The following is a 26,011-nucleotide window of genomic DNA, read 5'->3' as shown; positions in this document are numbered from 1 at the left end:
TTTAATTATTTGAGAGAGATATAGAAAGAGGGAGGGAGAGAAAGAGAGAGAATGGGCACACCAAGTCCTTTAGCCACTGCAAACCAACTCCAGACCCATGTGCCATCTTGTGCATCTGGCTTATGTGGGTGCTGTGGAATCAAACCAAGGTCCTTTGGCTTTGCAGGCAAGTGCCTTAACCACTAAGCCACCTCTCCAGCCCTATGTCATCATCTTTTTCTCCTATTATGATGGTTGTGTGTAAGTTATGTCAGGCACTGTGAAGTTATGGATATCCAGGCCATTTTGTGTCTGGAAGAGTAAATTGTAAGGAGTCCTACCTTTCCTTTGGCACTTACATCCTTTCTGCCACCTCTTCTGTAACCCTGAGCCTTGGAAGGAGTGATAGGGATATTTCAGTGTTGAGCATTCCTGTCACTTCTTCTCAGCACTATGATGCCTTCTGAGTCATCCTAAGGTCACCATCATCTGAAAAGGGAAGCTTCTCTAACCAAAAGTGAGAGTGGCATTAATACATGGGTATGAATATTAAGAGAAGTGCTTACCGGGCAGTTTGGTGAGCATAGTATGTACATTTAGGCAGACAGCAGCAGACGTTATACCCTTAGGGCTCATGACTGCTCCCATCATAGGTTTCAGCATCAGGGCTGTATTCCCTCCCATGGAGCTGGCCTCCAGTCCAATGAGAGAGTGGGTGGTTTCCCCCATAACAGACATGCCACTATTGTACCTGTTGGCTCATTTGGCCAGGCTGGCCAAATTTAAGGCTTGCAGTGTCCACTGTTGCTTATCTCCACTGGTAATTTCCCTCTCTCTCTTCTCTCTCTCTCTCTCTCCTCCATGGAACTACATACAGCATAGCTTTTTCCAGCTTTCTGTCAGCTGGTCTACACAGAGGAGGTTTGTTAACCCTTCATATTTCTGTTTGGGATTTGATTTGACATTTAGAATTCCTAAAACAGTATGGAAAAAGTTACAACTACTTCTTATACAAATAATTCTAACCTGCAAAATTTATTAAGCCTGTCTCATTCCTAAAGGGACTGCTATTAATTCAGTGTGTGGCATTTCCATAATTAAATAATTCCACCGAAAATAAATAAATAAATAATTCCACCGAAAGGGAGACCTGAGCTTATCTATGTGTAGCTATTTTGAGTGGACCAGGAGTTTGATCTGAGCTAAATGGTGTCAGCAAACGTCCTCACCTCTTTCCAAAGTACTATCACAGATTTCTGTGATTTCCACAATAGGAACACCTGTGTAGATGATTGTAATCATATCCCAGATCCCATATGCCAGCAAATTAGAACTCAGCTTCCTCTCCAGCAAGCTATCTAAAGTAGCCAGGCTTTGTCCAGCTGCCTCAAAGATGCACAATGCATGAGTGGATCCAGAGCTGACTATGTTCCTTACAAGGTGGGCTTGCTGGGTCTCAAAAAGCCCACTGACACCACACAGCTCTGTGTGTGATTTGTGAGTGGTTTGGAGACCGTCATGATGCCGAGGCATGGGAAAGGAGCCTCGTGATGGTGCTCAGATGAATTCCCACCTTAACATTTGAAAAGTTAAATAAAAAGGCTGAAGAAATGGGTATGTGTTGATTGCTCATCTCATAGTAGATAGCCAGGTACAGTCATGTATATAATGCTCCTCTCTCTCTCTCTCTCTCTCTCTCTCTCTCTCTCTCTCTCTCTCTCCTCTCTCTCTCTCTTGGTTTTTTGAGGTAGGGTCCCACTCTACCCCAGGCTGACCTGAAATTCACTATGGAGTCTCAGGGTAGCCTTGAACTCATGGTGATCCTCCTACCTCTGCCTTCCAAATGCTGGGATCAAAGGCATGTACCACCACGCCCAGCTTTCTTTTTTTTTAATTTTTGTTTTAAATATTTTTACTCTGTAAAATGTGGTTCTCTTACATACATCTTGAAACCAACCTTTCTTTTAGTGAAAAACTTGGGGTGTTTTTTGTTGTTGTTGTTAGTTATGGACGTACTTAGTATGAAAACATCACATGTTGGTACCACCTTTCCCCGCATCCCTGCCTGTTTTCCAAAGGCACCCTCTTCATTGGAGTCACAGGTTATCCCCGTGGGGATTGTGGGTTATGTGTTGTGGGAGCAGCACTCAATTATTGGGGAGAGGCAATCCCTCTGGGCACGATGGCCCAACCTGTGGCTCTAATAATCTTTCTGCCCCTTCTTCCTAATGCTCACATCTTTATTGGGCTCTCCCTGAGCTCGCTAACAGAGCCTGCCTGAGGTCACCTGGCTAGCCCCCCAATCAGTGGACAGGACAACCACCCTTGGTACCATAATCCATTTCAAGCTAATGGGTCAGTCCTGTTTACAGTAGCAGTCTTCCCAAACATGTGAGCTGGATTTGTAATTCCTGACTCATTCCTGAAGGACATGATCAAATGCTACAGGCCCATTGCTCAGGTGTCTCTTAGATTTCCTTTCCACAGCAGGGTTTGCTCAGTCGAAGCAGACAGTGCTTCTCAATGGCTGTCTTAGCGGCTGACAAGCTACTTCTGATATTTTTGCTTGTTTGATTTTCCCCACCAGCCTAAGACTGTCAGTGCAAGTGTGTGAATACTATCTTCAAAGTGTTTTCTTCTCTGTGGCCTTCCTCCCCGTGTCTTCTCAGCCTTTCTTTCATGAGCCCAGAAAAATGACAACCTCCGGTATCCTTGTGCATGTTTTGTGAAGATGTCTGTTTCCCACTTTTCTTTAACTCTAATTGTCTTGCCCCAACTCTCCTCTGCTCTCTCTCTCTCTCTCTTTTTTTTCTCTTTCATTCTGTTTGAGGTTTTTGTTTCTCTGGCTTCTAGATTAAGTAGAAAATCACCAGGAATTCAGAAAGAGGCTTGGGTTTAGTCTGATCCCAGTAGAAACTTAACAGAATCCTCCTTCACTCTTAGGAATCCAATCCCCTGTGCTACTTTGAATAACATCCTGAATTCCTCTAAACGGACTATCAGAGTGGTGCCAAGAAAGTATATTCTGAATGTAGAATTCAAGGGTTTGAGAGAGGTATTGGTAAATATATCCTTTAAAAATTATTGCGTCGGGCATGGTGGCGCATGCCTGGCACTCGGGAGGCAGAGGTAGGAGGATCACCATGAGTTCGAGACCAGCCTGTGAGTACATAGTGCATTCCAAGTCAGCCTGGGCTAGAGTGAGACCCTACCTCAAAAACAAAACAAAACAATTATACACACACACATAGTATTATTGTAATCACTTTTTGGCAATCCTTTTTTACTTCTGCCCCAGTATCCTGGCATAGGAAAATTAAATTCTATAAATGTGGCTTAAAGTTTAGCAGTTACTACATGACAGTGTGATAGTGTGACGGCCACCACACTCTCAGCCCCTCTGCCTCATTTTCCGCTCTTAGTATTTGTTTTGGAGCAGAGTGGTCAAGGGTAAATGCAGTGGCCAAATGAAGAGAAGCTGTACTTGAACTTCTGGATGGAGATCCATGGTGAACGGAGGCTTTATTAGTCAGGCTTCTAGATGGTTTATTAATGAAGTAATGCATTGTCCTCAAGGGGGAAAGAAATGTTCTTAGTGTTATACTCTGCGCATGCAAGTTCCTTACTTAAGGAGAGGTAAATGCGGACAGCGTGCGCCGTGTCAGCAAACTAATTTTAATGTGAACAATGAGCTGGCTATTCTTGTAGTTACGAGAAAAATATTCCAGCCTTCATTGCCTTCCTCAAGTAAGTTGCTGGAAGTAAACGAGGTGTGCTATTTCAGTACCAATTTAGCAATGCCTCTGCTCTATTATCAGCAACATGCACAGTGGGTTCGCGGCAGAATGCGAGCCACTCTTGTCTGTGAATAAGCATCGGGCTGACTGTGCAGGATGATAATTGCTCTGCCTGCGCTTCCATTGGCACCTACTGATCTGCGCTAAGTGGTTAGTAAAACATATTTTTGAAGGAATGTCAAGCACTTCTAAAAATTTGAAGGACTTCATTTTTGATTGTTCTTTTTCTCATGTTCAAGTTGAGGAAAGTTCACACAAAGCCATCGCACGGCTGCCATTACTCCGAGCTAATGTCTTAAATCGCAGGGTGCCAGTATATCAGTTCTGGGCATCTTTTAATCAATTGTATGCACTGTGACACTGGCTGGATGTGTTGGGGTATCAAGTGACTGACTTCAAATGGATGGCAAATTCACTAAAGTGAAAATGATTGTGATAGTTCCCTCATTTCCCCCCACAGTGTATGTAAAACTGACTTTTAAAGTGTTTAGCGGATAATGGATCGTGTAAGGTCAGTACTAGCCATGGCGGCCACGGCTATTATTTTCCCTTTTCATGGGAGGGTGCTCAGCAAAATGAGATTGTCACACTCTTTTTTTGAGAGGACAGCGACAGACAGTTAAAAGCCTCTTCATGTAAGGATGTTATTTCATAAAGACACCAGCACTGGATTATCCCCTTCACTTTAAACTTCTGCCAGCTTGTACAAAGAGATAAAACAAAATAGCCCTGGTCCCAGGGGTGGGGAAGTGCTGGCCAGCTCAGCCTGGGCCCACAAGCTTTCATTTTGATTAGTCACATGTGAGGAAAATTCACTTAGGCTGAGAGGTAAATTTAATACCAGTTATGCCCATGCTGTTCGTATCACAACCATTTTCACATGATGCCACTTAATTCCCTAAGAAGCAGAAAGGTAAATCGGTGGCTGGCCAGCAAAGGTGTCACAATGCATTAAGACCAGGACTCGCTGCAGGGGATAATGGTTCTGATTGCTGTTGACTCATGTCTCCACCAACTGCCTCATGTAAAATAAGTGACATTTAAAAGACATCAAGATGTGAGAAGAGGTAAGGGAGAGAGAAAGAAAGGGAGAGGAGGGCAGAAAGTATGCACTGCTAAACTTGCCACCTGAATGTGCAGTTTCTTTTCCACCCTAAGTGGTAGGAAATGATAACTCGACATGCCATGGGTGACCTGCACTAAGCTTTTAACTTCCTGTCTTGTGTTTTTAGAGACAAAAAAAAAAAAAAAAAATCCGTAAAATTGCTTCTGGGAACTGCTCCAACATGTTATCATTTATTTCCAATTTAATTTTTTTTAACTTTTATTCTTTTGCCCTCACATATCAGTCTATTCATCTCTTTTAAAGCTTTAGGCTGAATCAAGTTAGGCCACGGTAGACAACAAGAGGCAGTCTACTTTCTGAAGGCCCATTTATGTCTATTTTTATAAAGAGAATCAAATTCCAGTTTACAGTAAGCATATGCTTCAGTTGACATCTGTTTCTAAGACTTGGACGCTTTGTTTGCATAACAGTCACCAATAAATGGCCTTGTTTTAAGTCTGCTCACTGAGTTGGATGTGGGTTGTTCAGCTGGGGATTTTCCTCGCAGCTGATCCCCTACCGCTCATGGCTGATAGGAAGGGGGAAAATCCGAGAAGCCCAGTCCTATTTATTAATGCAGATTTTAACATTCTCAATGAACCACTTATCCAGTGTGATCAGGCAACCAAATCCTTATTTGCCCAGGCAGAGGAGGGGTGCTCTTTAAAGTGCTGAATTAAAGCTTACCAGTTTTTTTAGGGTAATGGGGGGGGATGGGAAGGAAGGCGAGCAAGGTCCTTTCTTTAGCCAGTCTGATAATTCAGAGTACAGTGAGTTGCCATATTTAAACAGGACATCATAAACCGAGTTTATGTCGGAATGAACGTGCCGCTCGCTGAGAGGCTACCAGGTGTTTGTAGAGCCCTTTTGTGAAAAGTCATGACAATTTGTTTTTATTCAATACCACTTAAATATCAGTCTTGAGTATGATAGAGTCGGGTTAGGTTTCCTTCATTGATCTGGTTTTGATGTGTTTTTTAAGACATACCTGATACCCACATGCATGGGAAACAGACACAATATTATAGTATTTCAATATATACATGTGACTGTCTTTGGGGTCCTTCCTGCTAATTAAAGAAGTTCTGACTCCTGTTAAGCTGCTTCAAATACAAAGCTAATCCTCTGTCTCCATAAGTCTGCCCTTTCTTCCCCTGCCCCTGAAAGGCATGCCAGCAGTTACAAATACTGAAAGTCCAGGCATGGGGGGGTTGGTCTATGTGCCTCAGAGAGTGAACTCTATTAATGGAGGGCTTTCCTTGCATTCTCAGTTTTCCCTAGGTAAAATCTAACTGTAATGTACTTGAAAATATAGTGTTCACTGACTTAAACGTACAGAACTTTCCCCCTCCCATTATTGTATAATATCCAGTAATCGTTTATGAAATGTGTAACATTTTTCCGGGGGGGGGGGATTTACATATCAACTTTTCCCAGTGGAATCAACAACAGGAGCATGAAATGTATCTACTCCATTTACCCTCATCCAGTGCAGCTATTTTCTTTTTCCCTTTAATTTTTATATATGGTAAAAATTTCATTGAAGAGAGATTTCCGATGACAGGACTGTAATTTTAAACCCAATAGAAGAGGTGTAAGCAATTTGAGCTTAGCTGAAGCGTAATCTTAGGTTGTCAAGAAGAAACCCATTCTCCCCATGCTAATCAATCAGTGTATCACCAACGAATCATCTCTTCAGCTTAGCATATATCCTAAGGTTTGATATATCTATTAACTGCCCATCATGCAGCTGGTCTCTGGGTGATGAGATTCCCCTATCTTGGCATTTGGCGGCAGACGACTGAGCTATCACAGTCTCAGATAAATGCCAGAGTGGAGATTTCAATCCTGTTCCTGAGTGCAAGAGAAAAATCCAGAAATATTGAAAATATTCTTAGAAGAGAACACACAGAAAATTACATTTCTCAACAGTGTGGCAGTGAGCGAAGATTGTATATATTACATGATTCTCCCTCCCTAGACCCAACAATGTAAAATAAAATTACTCTCTTTATTATGTTTGGAATGCTGGTAATCAAAAGAATTGTTGGGACTGCTCGCAACTCTTAATTGCAAGACAAATGACATGTAGATATTTGAATAAATAAGACTAATGACCGTTTAGATGATAAATCTCCTGAAAACAAACAGAAGCTCAATTATACAAAAGCACACAATCATTGTAATTCCAGAGCAGGAGGGAGCGGGTGCGTGTCACTATTTTTGAAGATTGGATGTTACTTCCTGGCTTAATTCAGAGATCCTGGTATTGCGTGAGCTGCAGCTGAGTTTATTATAGCCTCTTCCTCTAGCTATGTGCCTGGGCATGGAAATAGAAACAAAACAAAACAAACAAAAAGTACCTTAACTTTAATTTCTAAGGATCCGGGCCTGTGTTGAAGTTGGAATGAGTAGTGTCCATGTATTTTAAACTCTGATTTTCATCTGGCATGTTAAATACAGATCTTTAACAAGATGCAAACTCAAATCATAATTCTTCCTTGCATTATTGTTCAAGTTATAAACTAACGTGAGTTATGTAGGGACTAAAGCACCAGTTCAGACGAAGCTGTTAATTAGCTGTGCTCTGTGCAGGGCAAACCTCTTGATTCGTTAGGACTTGGCTTCCTACGTAGAGATTTTGCTGAGGTGCCCATGAAAAGTAGTGATCAATTATGATGTGTAAACAATATTTCACCTTCTTCCAAAAGGTAATTTTTTCATGTCCACGATGGCAAGGATTTAGACCTGTGTATATGGTATTCGCTCAGCAAAACTCCCCCCAGGGGTATTGGGCAGCGTAACTAGATGGGGGGTGGGGGGAGTTCTAGCCTAAATGCAGCGCTCTGGTCTCAAAATCATTGTTTCAATCATTTATTGATGGTGGAGAAATGATGGAGTTCACGATACCATGAACTGTGCTGCTGGGCAGGGAAAGAAATCTGTTTTCTGTCCAAGCAGTCTGTCCAGCGTGAGTCCGCGAGGACCACGATGTCTCCCGTGTGCTCAACAGCCCAGCCTGTGCCCTCCGACCTCAGCTGAAGAACACTCACGAGTCTTGGTGTGAAAGGGCCGCTGACAATATCAGAAACTCTAGAATTTTTCTAACGGAAACATAACTGTGCTGTTGTGCTCAGGGTGAGGGCTTGGTTTAAGCAGTGTATTTTGAAGGCCCTTCTCAAGGAGTTAGGAGTCTCAGAAAAGCGTTTGCTGTCTGGGTTAAGGTTACAAATTTTATCATAGCAAAGAGAGACAGACAATCATTTTCTCTCAAGTCACTTAAAGGACCCACTCTGGGACTCATTCTAGGATTCTATGATTAGAGACTGGCCTGTTGGTAGATACCCACAGATAAGCACAGACGTGAGCTCCCATGGCCCAGGCTCTGCCAAACAAAGCAAAAGATTGACTCAGAGAAAGGTGGCCTATTGGTTGTGAAATCTTGGACAACCCTACTCCACAGAGCATCTATCCTATCCTGTGATAATTGTTCTGTCAGTCTACAGATAGGGGATGAGATAAGAAAGCCAAAGAGAATGTGTGCAATTAGAAATTTATCCACATAAGAGCTGACTCATGATTGCATTTTCAGGTGGACTCAGGTTGTAATGTAGCATATAAAACTCAGTGAAGGGCTAGAGAGATGGCTTGGCAGTTAAGGCACTTGCCTGCAAAGCCAAAGGACCCAAGTTCAATTCCCCAGGACCCATGTATGTCAGATGCATAAGGTGGTACATGAGTCTGGAGTTTGCAATAGCTGGATGCTCTGACAGATCCATTCTCTCTCTCTCTCTTTCTCTCTCTCTTTCTCTCTCTCTCTCTCTCTCTCTCTCTCTCTCTCTCTCTCTCTCAATTTCCTACTGCCTCTTCCTCTCTATCAAATAAAGAAATAATAAAATATTAAAAAGTCCTCAATGAATAGGTCTTGGGGCAGAAGAGGAATTCAGTTGTTATCAATGTGAGTTTTCGGGTTTAAAACAGTTTTACTGTTCTTCAGTAAATTTAAAATGCCACCACGTAAACCTGCTTCCAAGAAGGAAGCAGTAAACTCCCTCCTGACAAGAAATTCATGTGCAAAGGAAACACAAATGAAGAAAATAGCTCAAAGCTATTATTTTATGAAATAGTGGAGACCCTGTGAACATTTCTGAGTCAAAATATGATTAATTTTTGGTTTGTGTGTGTTTGTGTGGGGCACGCATGTATGTGCAGGTGTTCGTTCCCTGCACCCATATGTGTGGAGGCCAGACAAAGATGTCAATGGTCCGTATCACTCTTCTACCATACCCCTTTGAGATAAGGTCTCTCACGGAACTTGGAGCTTGTACTGAGCCTCTGGGATCGTCCTGTATCCACCCACCCCTTCAGTGCTTGGGTTATAGGAATGCATGGCTATGCCTGGCTTTTTTTTAAAGTATTTATTATTTATTTATTTATTTGCAAGAAGAGAGAGAGAGAAAAGAGAGACAGACAGAGAGAATGAGCATGCCAGGACCTCCAGCCACTGCAAACAAACTCCAGAAGCATATGCTACTTTGTGCATCTGGCTTAAGTGAGTACTGGGGAATTGAACTTGGGTCCTTAGGCTTTGCAGGCAAGCACCTTAACCACTGAGATATCCCTCCAGCCCTGGCTTTTTTTCAATATTTTATTTTTATTTACTTATTTGAGAGAGAAAAGCAGAGAGACAGACAGAGAGAGAGAGGGAGTGAATGGGTGTTCTAGGGCCTCCAGCCGCTGCAAATTCCAGATGCATGCACCACCTTGTGCATCTGGCTTACATGTCTCCTGGGGAATTGAACCTAGTTTGGGCTTTGCAGGAAAGCTCCTTAACCATTAAGCAATCCCACCAGCCATTTTATGATTTGTAAAAAAATTTTTTTTTTATTTCATGCCTGGCTTTTTAATGTGCACTCTTACGTCCTTATCCATCTTCCCAGTCCCAAGTTTTGCTGGGTATTTCAATTTGCTTTTCTGTTATGAACTTTTTTTATAAAAACAAAAGGAAATAGCACTTCTTTGTGTTTATTTCATTTATTCATCTGTGGGAGGGGGGCACACATGCCACAGCACAGGAGTATAGGCCAGAGGACGACGTTCATGCTCCACCTTCTTTTCAGACAGGGTCTCTCGCTGCCACAAATGACCTTGAGGCTGCACAGGCACACCAGACTAGCTGGCCCATGAGCTTTAAAGCCCCCTCTCCTTGTCATAGGTACGCTGGAATCACAGGCACATGCACCACTTTGCACTTGCCTCTTCCTGGATACTAGGGAATTACATCTTGGTCAAGGCATTGCAAGCAGGTACCTTTAACCAGTGAGCAGTCTTCCCAGCCCTCATAGGATCTTTTAAACAGAAAAAAAAAAAAGTGTATTAAAACTAAAGTGAAAAGGAGAGAAGATGAGATGAATACATGAGAGCTAGCAAGAATCAAGGGAAGGGAGGAAGGGACAGAGAGAGCAGAGAGCCACACTGCTCTGTAGGTCCTGTGGACAATTTAGGTAGGGAGTTCTCAGCCTAGAATGTATTGGTGCTTAAGAAGGACTATGTGTGTACCCAAGCATCAGGCACCAAGGGTTGGCCACAACAGCAAGTGAGAATCTCCCCAGAACCATCTTTTCCAGCATATTGATGGAGGAATCACCATTTCCCCGTGCCTAGCCTATGAATCTCTGCAGGATTCTGGAAGCATCATGCTTAGCTATTAAGCAGTAGGATCAAGGAGGGAGAAAGCAGACCCAGAGAGGAGAGGGTTCATAGTGAATGCTTTCTAAACACTCTAAATGGGTGAAAAATAATGACCCCTGACTTCTTTGTGGTTCTTAACTCATGCTGCCACAAGATTGGCTATGTGGTCCATATCACACTGTGATATGAAAGTATTAATTGAATAGAGCAATCAGAATTTCTATGTGAGTAATGACTTAGAAATATTATTCTGGCCAGTTCAACAATGGAACAGAGAACCAAGGCTTCACTTGGCTCCACAGTGTTCTTGATGAGGTCAGATGTTTCCACCCCCCCAAACCCGGAGGCATATGTATTTTGTGTCCTGTTTTAACTCTTAAATCTGATGTGAATTTCTTAGAGTAACTTAGGAAGAAGGAAAACAAAGGAAGGAAAGATTTGATAGCTGCTACTATTGTTCTTTAAGTTCAACTTGGTGACCTTATGACAGACACTTTCAACTCTCATCTGAATAATAACTTTTGCCTCAAAAGCAAACCCTTGACTTTAGTCCCTTTCTTGGTTATGAGAAGGGTAAGATATTGACAGTGCCAGGAACTGGGCGAACCCCAGGAGCTCTCTTGAACCATCTTTGCAACTTTTTTCGTAAGCCTAAAAGTTATTTTTAAAATAAAACATTTATTTAAAGAAAAAAACAACCCAACCACGTAGATGTGCATTGGAACGAACCCTCTGCTGTCCTCTACGGGCATGTTTTCTTAATGCTTGTGGAGACACACTTGTGCTGTCAGTTGGTATCTTGAGAGGCTGCGGACTAGCCCTAAATTCATGTCTCCCACAAGACAGCTTGCTTATCCAGTAATAAATCAGAAAAGGATGGATGGAGAATTAATCTGACTTCTTGGAATGCCACCCAGCACTAACGGAAAGTAATCTCTTCATGTGTTTTCTAGCCAGGACACACTGCATCCCACTGTATGTCTCCTCAGAGTTTGTTATTTGCTTGCTGTGTGGTGTATTCAGTATCATCTAGAAGTATCGAGTGGTTACTGTAAAATTAGAGGCTGTCCAAACAAAACTTAAAAATCTCAAAACTTTCTCTCCAAAGTGTGGTAATTCTTGGCTCTACCAGTAAACAGTTTGACATGTGTTTAAACACAAATCAAATTTTTTTTTTCTATCAGATCATCTTTTCTTAAAGGTATGCCTAATGAAGTGTGTGACTGTATAATAGAGAAGACAGTATTTGATTTTAATTTTTATGTTAAGTAGTTTCTACTGGGTTGAATGCACATTTGAATTTTCTTAAATAAAAGGCTAATATAAAAATATGTCTGTATCATTGTGCTTGCCACATTGTTTTATGTAAGTTTTGGGGGTGGGGGTTCATCTTTTCTCCTAAAGAGTGAACTCTGTGAGAAGGGGGTATGGGCCCTCAGTATCTAGTCCAATCAAGATAGATAGATAGATAGATAGATAGATAGATAGACAGACAGACAGACAGGCAGACAGATAGATGATTGATGGATTCAGAGATAGGTACATTTAGTAAATGCCCATTTGACTGAATGAACTCATATTCAGATGAAGTACTTCTATTTTAGCATGGACCCCAGTTACTGTCTTGATTTGCTCTGTTTACCGCCCTTGCGTTAGGATGGCCCCTAGTTGGATCTTCTTCCTATCACTCCTCATTTGACTACATATACTAACCTTTCAAATCTGCAAAAAAAAAAAAAAAAAAAGTATTTAAAAAGAAAGCAGAATCGTTCATGTTTCAAAACCTATTATAATGCATTTTCAAATATGTCAGACACATCTTTGTTAAAATTAAACCAGGGATTGGTTTTGAGCGAATAGCCCTATATCCTTACAGATGCTGTGGATGGATGCATCTAAGCTGCTTATTATATTGATGGGTTTTGCTGCTCTGCAGCAAATGAAAACAGGCAGCTGCTTCCTCCATCAAAGCAAAAGGCAGCCTGAGTTTTTATTAACCGAGTGTTCATTTCTTCTATTGCCAAAATTCTTACACAAAACAAAAGAGCAGTTTTAGCACATTATTGCTTAACTAGACATGAACAACTGACAGCAAGTGATAAGCCTGTCTGCTTTTCACAACTGGTAATCATTTTTGGAATAGATGTTTTAATATAGTTGAATATAAATTTTGTAATTTACATCTACAATGGTACGTAAATTTATAGATCCAGTTTGTTGCAAGAGAATGCAGGCTATAATCACAAAAGGCTTTTCTCAGTGTTGTTTAATTTTTAATGACTATTTGAAAACTGGGGATAAAAAAATGAAATCAAATTCATTTCTTTAAAAAAAAATAAAACATGGGGCGTTAAAGACAATCATGCAAGTTGGTTGGAGACATTTGTAGATGGCCCTGACAGAGCAAGACTGCTGTGTTTATAGCCAGGACGTGCTTAGCACTACATTTCCACATTAGTTGCAGTGAGCTGCCCAAGTTTGTGCAGCAGTAGAAATTTCTGGGGCGCAGACCATCATGTTTCCTTCATATCAATGAATACTGATGAGTGGAGAGGCAGGAAGGACAGAGCCCTGGCCATTTTGCACAGCTGAGCTTCTCAGACAGCTCTTAAACATATTGTCTTCTTCTCCCTCAATCCACCTTGTTTCTCAATTTGAATATAATAACTCACTTGCAAATGAAATGGTACAGAGGGCTTTGTTTAAAGAAGGTTTAGATTGGCCATCAATGAGACATTGCCTTATTTGCCAAGTTGATTTGCCAAATGGCATTTTCATGCTTAGGACACTGCTAATGGCAACTCCGTCTCTAAGAAGGAGAAGCATTCAACCCTCTTGCTGTTTCCCCAAGGAGAAATGACTTTGCTCAGTACTGGGGATACAGGTGCTTTAAAGAGGCTTCCTGTCTTCAATATGCTCAATTATCTAGGTTAAAAAAAAAAAAAGAAAAAGAAATCACTTTTGTATCCCATAGAGAGATACCTTCGTCATTTGTCAATTAAAAATAAAACAAAACTATAACTCAAGGTGGGCAACTCTGATATCGTGTTCACAGTTTTGCTTGTCCTCGTGTTTCCTGTAGTGCCAAATTACTCCATTGTAGAGTAAGCCAAGGTATACATACTTCCTCACAAAATATCATAAACAGATTTGGGAACTTAGTGTACCCGATTTCTCATGAAATATACTCAGTACAATTAAATATATTCCACATTTTTAACATAAAACGATATGTTTAGCACCCGTCATTAGCATATATGGTTTTAATTCAGTGAATTGAAAAGTGCTCTGCATCTTCAGTCCTCACTGTGAAATCTGATTGTAACAGGGATGATTAGCAAAAGATAAAGCTATTTGTAGCAAATGTCTAGATCACCAGGAAAGCATTGATAATTGTACCACAATATCTTAAAGATTAAAAAAATGTTTTCCTTTCCCTTAGCAGACCATATCAAACTCATCTTCTCTAAAAGTTTTGTAGTAATTTAGAATGTCATCTCTGATGCATTGCTTTGGCCTACAAATTGTTTACCAAACCAACTACTAATTTCTTTCCTACGTTTGCCCTTTTCACTTTGTATGAAATGTGCCATTCAAAACTGTCAATCATCAATGTTTCTATCTGATAATATTAAATATTTTTACCTTAAAAAAATAAAATAAAATAAAACAAAAATTCCATTCACAACTAATGTATGTAGTTGTATATCAGTTCTTTTCTGAAGCTTGGATTTTTGATTAACAAAGTCAGTTCTAACTCAAAAGGAGCATGGCGAAGATTTGACTTCCTAGAACCACTTTAAATCCCATCTAAACTATTTTATAGTGGAGGTTTAATTTAAGACTTTGGTACAAATGAAATATTTAAGCCTACTTAATTTCTTTATGATGCCATAGGCTAGAGCCCACTGATAATTTTATAGCTTTTACCTGGAAATATACAAGTACAATATCTACAGCCATGGGATTTAGAGTTGGAACAACCCTCAGAAACCAATTCAACTTTTCCATTTTCTTCTTGAAGCTAGACCCCAAATACCATGTGTGCAAAGTCCTCAAATTATTTACTGACAGAGCAGAGAGGACTAGAAAGCAGTGCTCTTTCCTTTGGAGAGCAGCCACTGTTCAAAGGCATGATCCTGCAGTAGTAACCCTAACCTGGGCTCCAGAACTGGAGTGTTTGGGCCCAAATCCCAGCCAGTCCCACTCACGATTACTGTCCATTGACATACAGCGTGCCTCTTAGGTGGTTATGGTGATGGTTCCTACCTACACCTACGATAGCACTGGGCAACGTACTGGGAAAGGTTATCTTAGGGATTAAGTGAGGTAACCCACATAAAGTACACAGCCATCTATTTGTCAAGTAGTGCACTCAGTGAGCAGTGTTTCTGCCTTCAGTGGTAATAACGGTCACGGAGCACTTAAAGAATGCTCCTCTAATTTGTACAATCCTCAGTCCATGTGATGGAGTGGGCAGCGCCCTTATGTTCAGATAGTAAACTGAGGCCAGCAGATGAAAGGAGATAGGCTAAAGTCACAAAGGTCATCTTTCAAGTTCACATTTGCACTGTGTGAACGGCTGGGGTGGTGGCCACAGCTGCCGCGCACTGCCCGAGAAGCAGTGCTTTTTATCTGGCAGTCAGGGGCATTGTCAGCATCTGCTCTAAAACTGACCACCACACCCTAAGGACAGGACCACTGACCCTCGCCCCTCCCTGTCTCCTTCCATGCAGGTACAGAGCTAGTACGTTAACTGTACCTAATTAAAGTGTGAGGCTTGGGCTGGAGAAATGGCTTAGCAGTTAAGGCACTTGCCTGCAAAGCCAAAGGAGCCAGGTTTGATTCCCCAGGACCCACGTGAGCCAGATGCACCAGGGGGCTCATGTATCTGGAGTTGGTTTGCAGTGGCTGGAGGCCCTGGTGTGCCCATTCCCATTTTCTCATTCTCTCTCTCTTTATCTCTGCTTCTTTCTTTCTCTCTCTCTCTTTTTTTTTTTTTTTTTTTTGGTTTTTCAAGGTAGGGTCTCACTCTGGCTCAGGCTGACCTGGAATTCACTATATAGTCTCAGGGTGGCCTTGAACTCTTGAACTCACTGCGATCCTCCTACCTCTGCCTCCCGAGTGCTGGAATTAAAGGCGTGTGCCACCACGCCTGGCTTTCTTTCTCAAATAAATAAATAAAAATAAAATATATTTTTTAACGTGAGGCTTAAATCTTCAGTGTATTTTAGAAATCAGATCGCATCCACAAACAAACGATCTTGTAGCCTGAGAAGCATTTATTGTTGAAATCCTGGAGTTGTTTTTGCGTCCCTCACATTACCTCCATTCAGGTGCTTACCACTGGTCCTTCTTGTAGTTCTGTTATCTTTGCCAGAAACGAGGAAGAAACAAAATTGCAAAGCATTTCATGTGGTCCTTGGTTTTATAATCTAGTGGAGGCAGTAGGGCCCAAAAGTTACAAATGGTTCTAGACTTGATTCCTGGGATCAAGGTCCAACCCTGTGACAAAAGTATTTGTCTGATTTGGGGGAAGGTTTCTAAGTGGCACCGTGCCTTAGTTTCCCCCTCTGCCTCGCAGTGTTTGAGCGTCACCGGGGCAAGCGTCCACCTGCATGGATGTTCCTTTCTACCCAGCTCCCCTTATGTCCTCTGGGTCTAGCTTTACAAACACAGGGAGGCTTCTATTGAATTATTTCCTATGTAGAACGAGTGTCTTAGTGGGACAGAGCAGAAATATGGAGGAAGTATTTCTCATATGTATGGAATTCCTGCTCCAGACTTTTAAAATTCCCAGAGGCAGCATCCATTTTTTACACAGTTCAGTTTCCATTTGATTTCATGGGATATCAATTGAGACCAAGAATGTCCGTGAAAGTGTCATATAAATATCATCAAGGTTGATATAATTTCGTAGATAGAAATATTTCAAAGCAGTAACAGCAACAGATATAGAGACAACAGCTTATATCACGGGTAATAACCTTTGTGTGCATGCGGTAAGAGTCTAAGTGCCCTACGTGCGTATCTTATTTAACCTTCATAACACCCTGTAAATAGGTACTTTATTGTTTAGACTTCACAAGTGAGAAAATTGAGGCATCCCCCAACAATGCTGGCTGAAGAAGCAACACCCCACCCTAATAGTTATTTTGTTTCATGGGAACATTTTATTTTCTTTATGACACTAATCGGTACCTGAAAATATCTTTATTGTCTACTGCCTCTATTAAAGCTATTTGGGTAAGGGCTGTGTCTTATTAACTACTGTACCCTTGGCTTCTAGACCAGACACGGCTATTAATAACTGTGTGCTCCATGAATGAATGAAGAGGCTTAAAAAGGTTAAGCACCTTGCCAAGGTTACAGATCCATAAGAGCCACTATTCAGGCTGAACTCCATCTAACTCCAGAACATGAGGTCTGTTTTGCTATTGTAGCTTTTTACAGCTTGACATAATCTAACCCAAGCCTATCATTTTGCAGATAAGGGTTCTGAACCTCAGAAAGGTGACATTACTTCGAAGTATTTCTCAGTTTATTAATATCACAGTCCAGGCCCCTGGCTGGCGTACTTTCCACTATGAAATCACCCTCCTCAGCTCATGGCAAATGGGAGGAAAATCCTATATGCATCTGCTATATGTCCTCGACTCATTTATGCCACACACCTGAGTCGTAGGTGACACTTTCCCTTAACACCTCTGCATCTAATTATCTAGTAAGTCTTGTTAGTGTACCTTCTAACTATATCCCAAAGCATCTCCACCAACCACCCTCCAAGCCACCATCAGCTCTCACCTGGGTAATTCTGGAAGCTTTCTACCTAGTTTCCCTTTACCTCCCCTTGCCCTTTTTACTTTATTTATAATAACCAAAATTTTCTAAAGTGTAAATTGGATCCAACATTCCAAAGCCATACCTCCGGTTTCAATGTGTTATTGAAACATTTTTTTAAATGTTTTTATTTATTTATTCAACAGAGAGAATATCGGTGTGCCAAAGCCACTTACCACTGCAAACAAACTCCAGATGCATGCATCACTGTACTTCTAGTTTTATGTAGGACTGGAAAATCAAACCTGGACCAACAGGCTTTGCAAGCAAGCACCTTTAATTGCTAAGCCATCTCCCCAGACCTGATTTAATTTCTTTTTATTTTAGAGAGAGCGAGAGAGACCGAGAAAGAATTGGCATGCCAGGGCCTCAGCCACTGAAATCAAACTCCAGATGCCAGCGCCACCTAGTGGGCACATGCAACCTTGCGCTTGCCTCACCTTTGTGCGTCTGGCTTATATGGGACCTGGAGAGTCAAACATGGGTCCTTAGGCTTTGCAAGCAAGTGCCTTAACCGCTAAGCCATCTCTCCAGCCCTGATTTAAATCTTTTAACATGGCCTTTTAGCCTGTGTTATCTGACCTGAGCCACCCCTTCAGCCTCATCTTCCTTTCTCTTCATTCCAGAGCTCCATTCCTAGAGCATTCAGCCCTTCACCTCTTCAGGGATTCTCCTCGGATGAAGAGCACTCTTCTTGTCTTTATCCCCCTCTTCTTCCTGTGTTTGGTTCTATATCCTCTGAATCTCAGCTTTCCTGCTATTTTTACAAAGAAGTGACCCCTTTGGGGGCTCTTCCCAACCTCTTTCCAGCTAGGTTGGGACCTGGGTAACATATCCTCATAAACAACCTCTGCTTTTCCTACTTAACATTTACTGAAGCTATAAGTGGGCACATTATTTGTGTGATGATTTACTTAATGCCTTCTTCTCCAACTAGTTGGAAGCCTCAATAATTGTATTGTATCATTCCATGCTGTTCCGCAGAACCTGAAATGCAGGCGATACCCAATAAATTCCTGTGAAGCATTCCGTAGTCCCTGTCTCAATTTCTACTCCACTGACGTCAGTTACAATGCAGAAATACAAACACTGAAAATCATCCCAGAAACTTACCTACCTGCCATTACATTTCATTTTTGTAATGCCGACCAGTTCATTTCTTCTTCCAGAGGATTCTTTAGCAGCCTAGCTAAGGATACTGGCCTCTCTGCTTAAGTCTCCAAGGTGACAGAGCACTTGCTTTTGACCCCATCGTAATGCGCAGGGTCACTTAGTTTGAAGAAGGTGGGGAAAGGTGCTGCTTTAGTGAGCTTCCACTGTTCACAGCATAGCCCTGGGCGTGCTGTGGGTGCGGGGGGTGTTGTCACCACAGAGCGAGTGCTGGCATCAGGGCGAGATGAGGTGGCCCGCAGTGCCACGTGATGCTATCTCCCAGAGCCTGAGAACTTTCCTAATATGAACTATGCGTGGGGAAGCACAAAGCTCTCAAATGCAAGTGATGTAGGAGGCCCCGGACCTCGCAAGACATTCATGTCACTTAATTTTAGGATTTGTTCAACCTTCAGCACAATCATGCATGTGTTTGTTCCCATGTGAACTACAAAAGTTGCCATTTAAAGTCATTCTAAACTAGCTATTTCACTAACAGCAAAGTAGTTGGATACTTAAACTGATCAGATTGCCAGCTTCCCTCGCTATTGCTGGCAGTGTTGGCTGGCTAAAGAATGTCTAAAGTCAAATTCAGCAGGCCCAGTTCCAATAAAAACATCTGCAGGGAGCCAAGCATTTGTTGGAAAGAAAATATGATGGAACCAAATGACCATGGGAATCCAAGTAGGATATAGGATATAGTATTTGTCTTTTTTTTTTTTTTCCAAAATGGTATCCTTGTGATTCACACCTATAATCCCAGCAGTTAGAAGGCTGAGGCAGGAGAACTACCACAACTTTGAGGCCAGCCTGTTCTATGTAGTGAATGCCACACCATTTTGGGCTACAGATTAAGACCTTATCTCAAAAAAATAAGTAATTAAATAATGTATAATTATAATATAGCCTCAGATGAGAGGGGCAAGGGGTTTGATGTGTTTGATGTAAGGAGAGCAGTAGAGATAAAAGCAGAAATGCTTATTTTTCCATTCTCAGCAAATTTTGCCTATACCTGAAAAAAATCAAGAAGCAGTGAAACAAACCTACGACATAGAAATGTGAAAATAATTGCCAGAAACACACAGCCAAGCTACACTAAAACATGTTATAAAATTACCCTTAAGCTATGCATACAAGATATCTATGGAGCATAAATGTATTTCATGTTTACATTTGGGTGGAAAATAGTAGTTTCAGGAAGTTAAAAACTAGAGAGAGTAACTGGTTATGCCCACTTTGAATTATTTGGTTAAAATTAATGGGCTCTTTAAACTATGTATACATATATCTATTTTTTAATCTTTAAAATTTTTATTTATTTGCAAGCAGAGAGAGAGAGAGAAAACAAAAAAACCAGACAGAACAGGCATGCCAGGGCTTCCAGCCATTGCAAACAAACTCTAAATACATATGCCACTTTGTGCATCTGGCTTTACACTGGTACTAGGGAATCCAACCGAGGTCATTAGGCTTTTCAACAAGCACCTTAACCACTGAGCAATCTCTCCAGCCCCACATGCATCTATTTTTAGCCTCTTTAAAAGTAAAAATCTTTAAAAAAAAAAGTCATAATTCCACAAATAAGAATGAGAAAACTTGTTAAAAATAACAGCTTTATTTTCACATACCATAAGTTTAGCCACTCTTTTTTTTTTTTTGCAGTATATTTGAAGTTATAAAACCATCAACTTAACTAATTGAAGAACATTTCATCACATACATAAGATATCTCATAGCCCTTGGAGGTGGCATCCCATTTATACCTAGCCATGCTAGCCCTGGGCGACCTCCATGCAATTCTTGTCTTTGTAGGCACTCTTTCTTGGGGCATTTCATGTAAATGCAAGCATACAGCATGTGGGTCTTTCTACTGGCCTCTTTGACATAGTATAATGTTTTCAAGTTCTGTTTGTGTAGCATTTATCATGTATTTCTTTTTATTGTCAAGCAACAGTCCCTTGTAGATGCACTACATTTTATTTATTAATTCATTCATCAGTTGATGTAAATTTTAGTTACTCTAATTTTTGGCTACTTAGAATGATGTTGCTGTAAATATTTCTTTTTTTTTTTAAATTTTTTATTTATTTAGTTGAGAGCGACAGACACAGAGAGAAAGACAGATAGAGGGAGAGAGAGAGAATGGGCGCGCCAGGGCTTCCAGCCTCTGCAAACGAACTCCAGACGCGTGCGCCCCCTTGTGCATCTGGCTAACGTGGGACCTGGGGAACCGAGCCTCGAACTGGGGTCCTTAGGCTTCACAGGCAAGCGCTTAACCGCTAAGCCATCTCTCCAGCCCGCTGTAAATATTTCTACTTGTGGGTTCTAATATGAACATTTTTTGGTTATATACCTGAGTGAAAGCTCTAGGTAACACATCAATATGACGTCAACTTTTTGAGGAGGTACTAGATAGATTTTCATTTTACATTCCTAACCAGCAGCAGTGTATGCGATTTGTGATTTTTTTTCTTCATCACCAATATTTGTCAGTCTGGCTTTATATGATAAGAGCAGATTTAAAATAGTATCTTGTTCCAGTTTTGATTTACAATGATATAACTTTTAAAAACTTAACAGATTATTAAAAACAAATCAGTGTTAAAACCTTGTCTTTGTAAGACTTTAAAGAAATAAACACTTTAAAAAAAATTATTTTAGGGCTGGAGAGATGGCTTAGCGGTTAAGCACTTGCCTGTGAAGCCTAAGGACCCCGGTTCGAGGCTCAACTCTCCAGGACTCACATTAGCCAGATGCACAAGGGGGCGCACGCATCTGGAGTTCGTTTGCAGTGGCTGGAGGCCCTGACGCACCCATTCTCTCTGTGTCTCTCTCTCTGCCTGCCTCTTTCTCGCTCTGTCTGTTGCTCTCAAATAAATAAATAAAAATAAATATTTTAAGTGTACATTATGTTTGTGTATATGGATACACACAGAGGTGAGAGGAGTTATCTGTTCTCACTCAACCTTCTTTGAGACAGGCCAATGCAAGTCTGGCCTGTGAATGGCATCACATGGGTGCTGGGGAATTGAACCCAGGCTGGCAGCCTTGCAAGCAAGCACCTTGCGCAGCCATCTTCCCAGCCCAGAAATAAACATTATCTTTGAGGATATAAGTCAGCACAAATTTTACAGAAGACAGGGATAGATTCAATATCCCTTGTACTAAATGCTTGAAGGCACCAAAGGCACTTTAGATTTTGGGTCCTTTCTATATTTGGGGATAGTTACACAATAAAATATTTTTTTTTCAAAAAAAACAAGTGTAAATGTGAATATTTTATACAAATAGTTTAAGGGTGATTTCATAGTCATGTTTTAGTGTGGCTGCATTTTGACTACAACCTGTCACATGACAGCATGTATAGAATTTCCCATCATACTGACATTCTCTGGAGAATGTGATGTGTATTTACCCTCTGACCAGATATCCCATTTGTAATTACTTGACTTAAGGAGTAAAACCATATGTTAAGGGAAGGTGTATCATTATGCTACTATTTATAATCTCAGTATTTTAAAAAAATCTTGGAAACTAACTTAAATATCTACCAAGAAGCAATGAGTTAGGTGAATTCTGATGAACACTAGAGTATCTAACCAATCGTTACAAATAATAATACAAGCAGCATATACATTTATTGTTATGAAATCTTTCTACCTCTTATTGAATGGGCAAAATCAAATTACTGACTAATCATGGTTGTGTAAGATATCTTTATGCCTAGAAAGACTTTTGTAATGATGCCTAAAATGTTAACAATGATTATATTCCTTAATAGTAGAACCTCACAAGATTTTTCTTTTACTTTGATCTTTGTATTTAATTTAATTTTTTAAAAATCAGTCTATAATTTTTGGAGAAAATTATAAAACTATTTGAAAAGACTGCACTTTAGAAGTCCCATTTTGTACTTAGTCAAGGCTTAAGTTTTAGTTAAAGGCCCTTCCCTATCATTACTTCTTAGAAACGTGGCAGTCATGTACTGAAGGCATAAAGAAACTTATCCTGGTGGTAATTATATCCACTTAGTGAGAACATTGTCTTGGGCTCTTCCTCCAGAGGACTTTATTATACACTTTGGTCTTTATGAACTTCTCTTCATGTGGAGTTGGGCCAGGTATGAGGACTCTAGGTTGCTGCCAAAAGTCAAGTTTAAGAGCAGATAAAAATCCTCCATTTGTTCTTGCTCTTGAGATAATCGTGAGGTCGACATAAGCTCTCTTCCGCTCTTCTGTCCACCTTTGCAGGGAAAAACATTGACTTCCTTTTTCTTTAAACTTATACTGTGTATACTTCACTCACCTAATCCTCACATCAACCCTATGAAGCTAATATTGTCATGATATTTTGCAGTCAAGTAGCCAGAGACACGGAGAAGTAACCTACGCAGAATCCCCCACCTAGAAAATGGTAAAGCAAGGATCGAAGTCCAGAGAGTCTGGTTACAGAGCATCTGTGATCCTAGCTGCTCCTCTCTCCTGCCTCTCTTCCTTTTCTCTCAGAAGATAGCCCCAAACACACCTTGTTGGTTTTCCTTCTGTTTTCCCAGCTTTCCTTTTTTTTTTTTTTTTTTTTTACCGAAAATGGCAAGGATGCTGAGGTAATAAGCCTGCGTGGGCTTTCCTGCAGCAAGTTCTCTAAGGAGTCTCCTTCTTTCTTTCTTTTTGTTTTGTTGTTGTTTGTTTTTGTTTTTGTCATTTCTTTATGGAAGCAACACGTGTCTCCAGTGAACTCTTTTCATATTATAATTACAATATTAGCTTCATAGGGTTGATGTGAGGATTAGATGAGTGAAGTATACACAGTATAAATTTAAATAATAAGTTTTTGAGGTAGGGTCTCACTCTAGCCCAGGCTGACCTGGAATTCACCATGTAATCTCAGGGTGGCCTCGAACTCAACAGCGATCCTCCTACCTCTGCCTACCCAGTGCTGGGATTAAAGGCGTGCACCCGGCTGACTCTGTTTATTTCTTATTCGTAGATTTACTCGTCTACTCTGTTGGCTCCTTACATTTCCTTGACAACTCTGAAATGTTTGGATTTCTTCCTCTTCAAAGTAGTAGATCCGTCCTGGGGGAGAGCTAGGTCTTGTTTAGATGTAGCTCAACTCCACATGGAAGTCCATCACACGGTATAATAGCAACTATTGTTTCCAAGCATACTTGCCTATCTGCCTTTTCTTTACGCGTCATTTATGAAAATTAGGTCTTCTAAACAAATGTGTAGGTGATGGTCCTAGAAAACGCCACCCACCAATATTGGTGAAATTCTAATTGTATATTCTAGTTTGATTTTTTTTAAGTTATATTAAAGAAAGGAAATAATCACGGGCATTTGAAAGCATTCATGTGAAACTGTAGGAAAAGATAGAATGGTGTCAGTGGCTTTCTTTACCCCTGAAAGTGTTTTTTTTTGTTTTGTGTTTTTTGTCAAACAGGGACTGCATTTACAGCAGTTCTTCAGCTTATGGTTATTAATTTTGTGAACAATGTGAGGATCTACTTGAAGTACCATTAAAATTTAATTTCTTTTTTTGTTGTTGTTTCTTTTTTTGAGGTAGGGTCTCACTGTAGCCCAGGCTGACCTGGAATTCACTATGTAGTCTTCGGGTGGCCTCGAACTCATGGCGATCCTCCTACCTCTGCCTCCCAAGCACTGGATTAAAGGCATGCACCACCATGCCTGGCTTAAAATTTAATTTTAAAATATTGTATTTTTATTTATTTGAGAGAGAGAAAGAGAAAAGAGGTAGAGAGAGACATGAAGGAAAATAAAGGGCGCACCAGGGCCTCTAGCCACCGAACACCAACGAACTCAAGACTCACGTGCCACCTGGTACATCTGGCTTACATGGGTCCTGGAGAGTTGAACCTGGGTCCTTTGGCTTTGCAGGCAAATACCTTAACCACTAAACCATCTCTCAAGCCCTAAAATTTAATCTTTGATATCTGTGATTGAGTTGTTATTGGTTTTACCATTTTGTTGTGATTGAAATTTAGTAAAGTTTATTTTGACTATTTTCCAAATACCATGGGGGAAACTGGTCATCAACCTGACCATTATAAAAGCAACAACAATAAATGAGTCTCATATGTATGGCACACAGCAAGTAACGACTCTGTTACTTTTGATTTAAGTTGGAATGGCTTATCCTGAGCCTTCAATTTAAAAGCCATTTGTAACACAAAGACTTTCCTAATCCAAACATCTATCTACCCTCTTGTGTCTTCTAGGCATCTGGCCCTCTGAAGAGGTTTTGGCTCACTTCTGCCTCAAGCACAGTTCCATGTTCAGGTATAGAGCTGCACTTAAGAGATGTTTGTTTAGCCCCGTCACGGCTATGGAATCTGCATATTAAAAACAGCCTGGTTTACATTCTTCAAAGTAAAATGTTAAGAGAATGAGAAAAAGGAAGAGAGTTCACTGGGGACACGTGTTGCTTCCATAAAGAAATCGGCATCACCTTTGGGTGCTAACACTGCCCAGCACCTTGTCGCTGCATGTCAAAGGATTTTGATTTTCACTCAAGGCATTTTATTTCGCTTTGATTTGGGGGAAACAAAAGTGAAGCTCCAATCAATCCTTGCTGATTGTGAAGGTCAAAAAAAAAAAAACAACAAACCCACATACACACATAATAAATACAGTCTTTAAACTTCTGTTGGGGAAGTCACCATAGCAAACAGGGACTGTTTGATAAATGCCCCAGAGCGATGATTCACAGATGTCATCCCAGCCCTGGTTTTAAAGGTATTTTTATGTACTTGACAATATGTGTTCACACAATTTAAATTACTCTTACAGATTCATGCTACACAAATCAATGTTTTCAACTGTTCGTGAGGGTTATGTATCAACCTGCGGATGGGACTTGGACAAAAAGCAACACAACAACAATTCCTTTCATTTAAGAATTCTGAACATATTTGATACATCCAGAAAACACAAGTTTTTCACTTGAATTCTCACTTGATGAAAGTTATCTAATACATGCTTCCTGAATAACCCACTATTATTCTAAACAAGCCATTAGTGATCAAGTGTATTAATAACATGCGCTTACAAGATTGGGTCAGCATTGTGTGTTTTGAAAGCTCTTTGGATTCCTGTCTACCATGCAGTCTATAACTGCTTTGAACGACTGAACACACATTAAGTAGATTTCCAAATATGAATGTCTTCTTTTGGTTTCTTTTCTTCCGACCCTTGTTCGTTTTTGCTCCCCCCCCCACCCTTCTCTTGAGGTAATAAACTTCCAACAATGAAAGAAGAAACACTCAAGAGGCTAAAACATGTCACTTAAAAACACAACATACAAACGTACAACATCAGAGCAGGGCAGGATTGAATTTGGGCTGTACAGCTGCCCTGCTGCCTGGCTTTTGCTCATCTCCCCGAGCTTAAGCTTCACAGGCCCTCCAATCAGCGAGCGGTGGGCCAGGGCG

At 40.7% G+C, this 26,011-nt stretch overlaps 1 protein-coding gene across 1 annotated transcript in view; it reads left to right on the top strand.

Annotated features, from left to right (window-relative positions):
• Camkmt (calmodulin-lysine N-methyltransferase) overlaps positions 1 to 26,011 on the top strand; it is a 409,522-nt gene that overhangs the window by 322,190 nt on the left and 61,321 nt on the right. Inside the window, exon 4 of the mRNA XM_004660194.2 lies at positions 24,800 to 24,860. Within this exon, the coding sequence (XP_004660251.1) occupies positions 24,800 to 24,860 (61 nt within the window). The remainder of the gene's footprint in view (positions 1 to 24,799; positions 24,861 to 26,011) is intronic.

Source organism: Jaculus jaculus, chromosome 18 (genome assembly GCF_020740685.1).
Source record: "Jaculus jaculus isolate mJacJac1 chromosome 18, mJacJac1.mat.Y.cur, whole genome shotgun sequence".
Lineage (NCBI taxonomy): Eukaryota > Metazoa > Chordata > Mammalia > Rodentia > Dipodidae > Jaculus > Jaculus jaculus.
The sequence above is the reverse complement of the archived record's forward strand: the minus strand, read 5'-3'. Positions and strand labels throughout refer to the sequence as shown.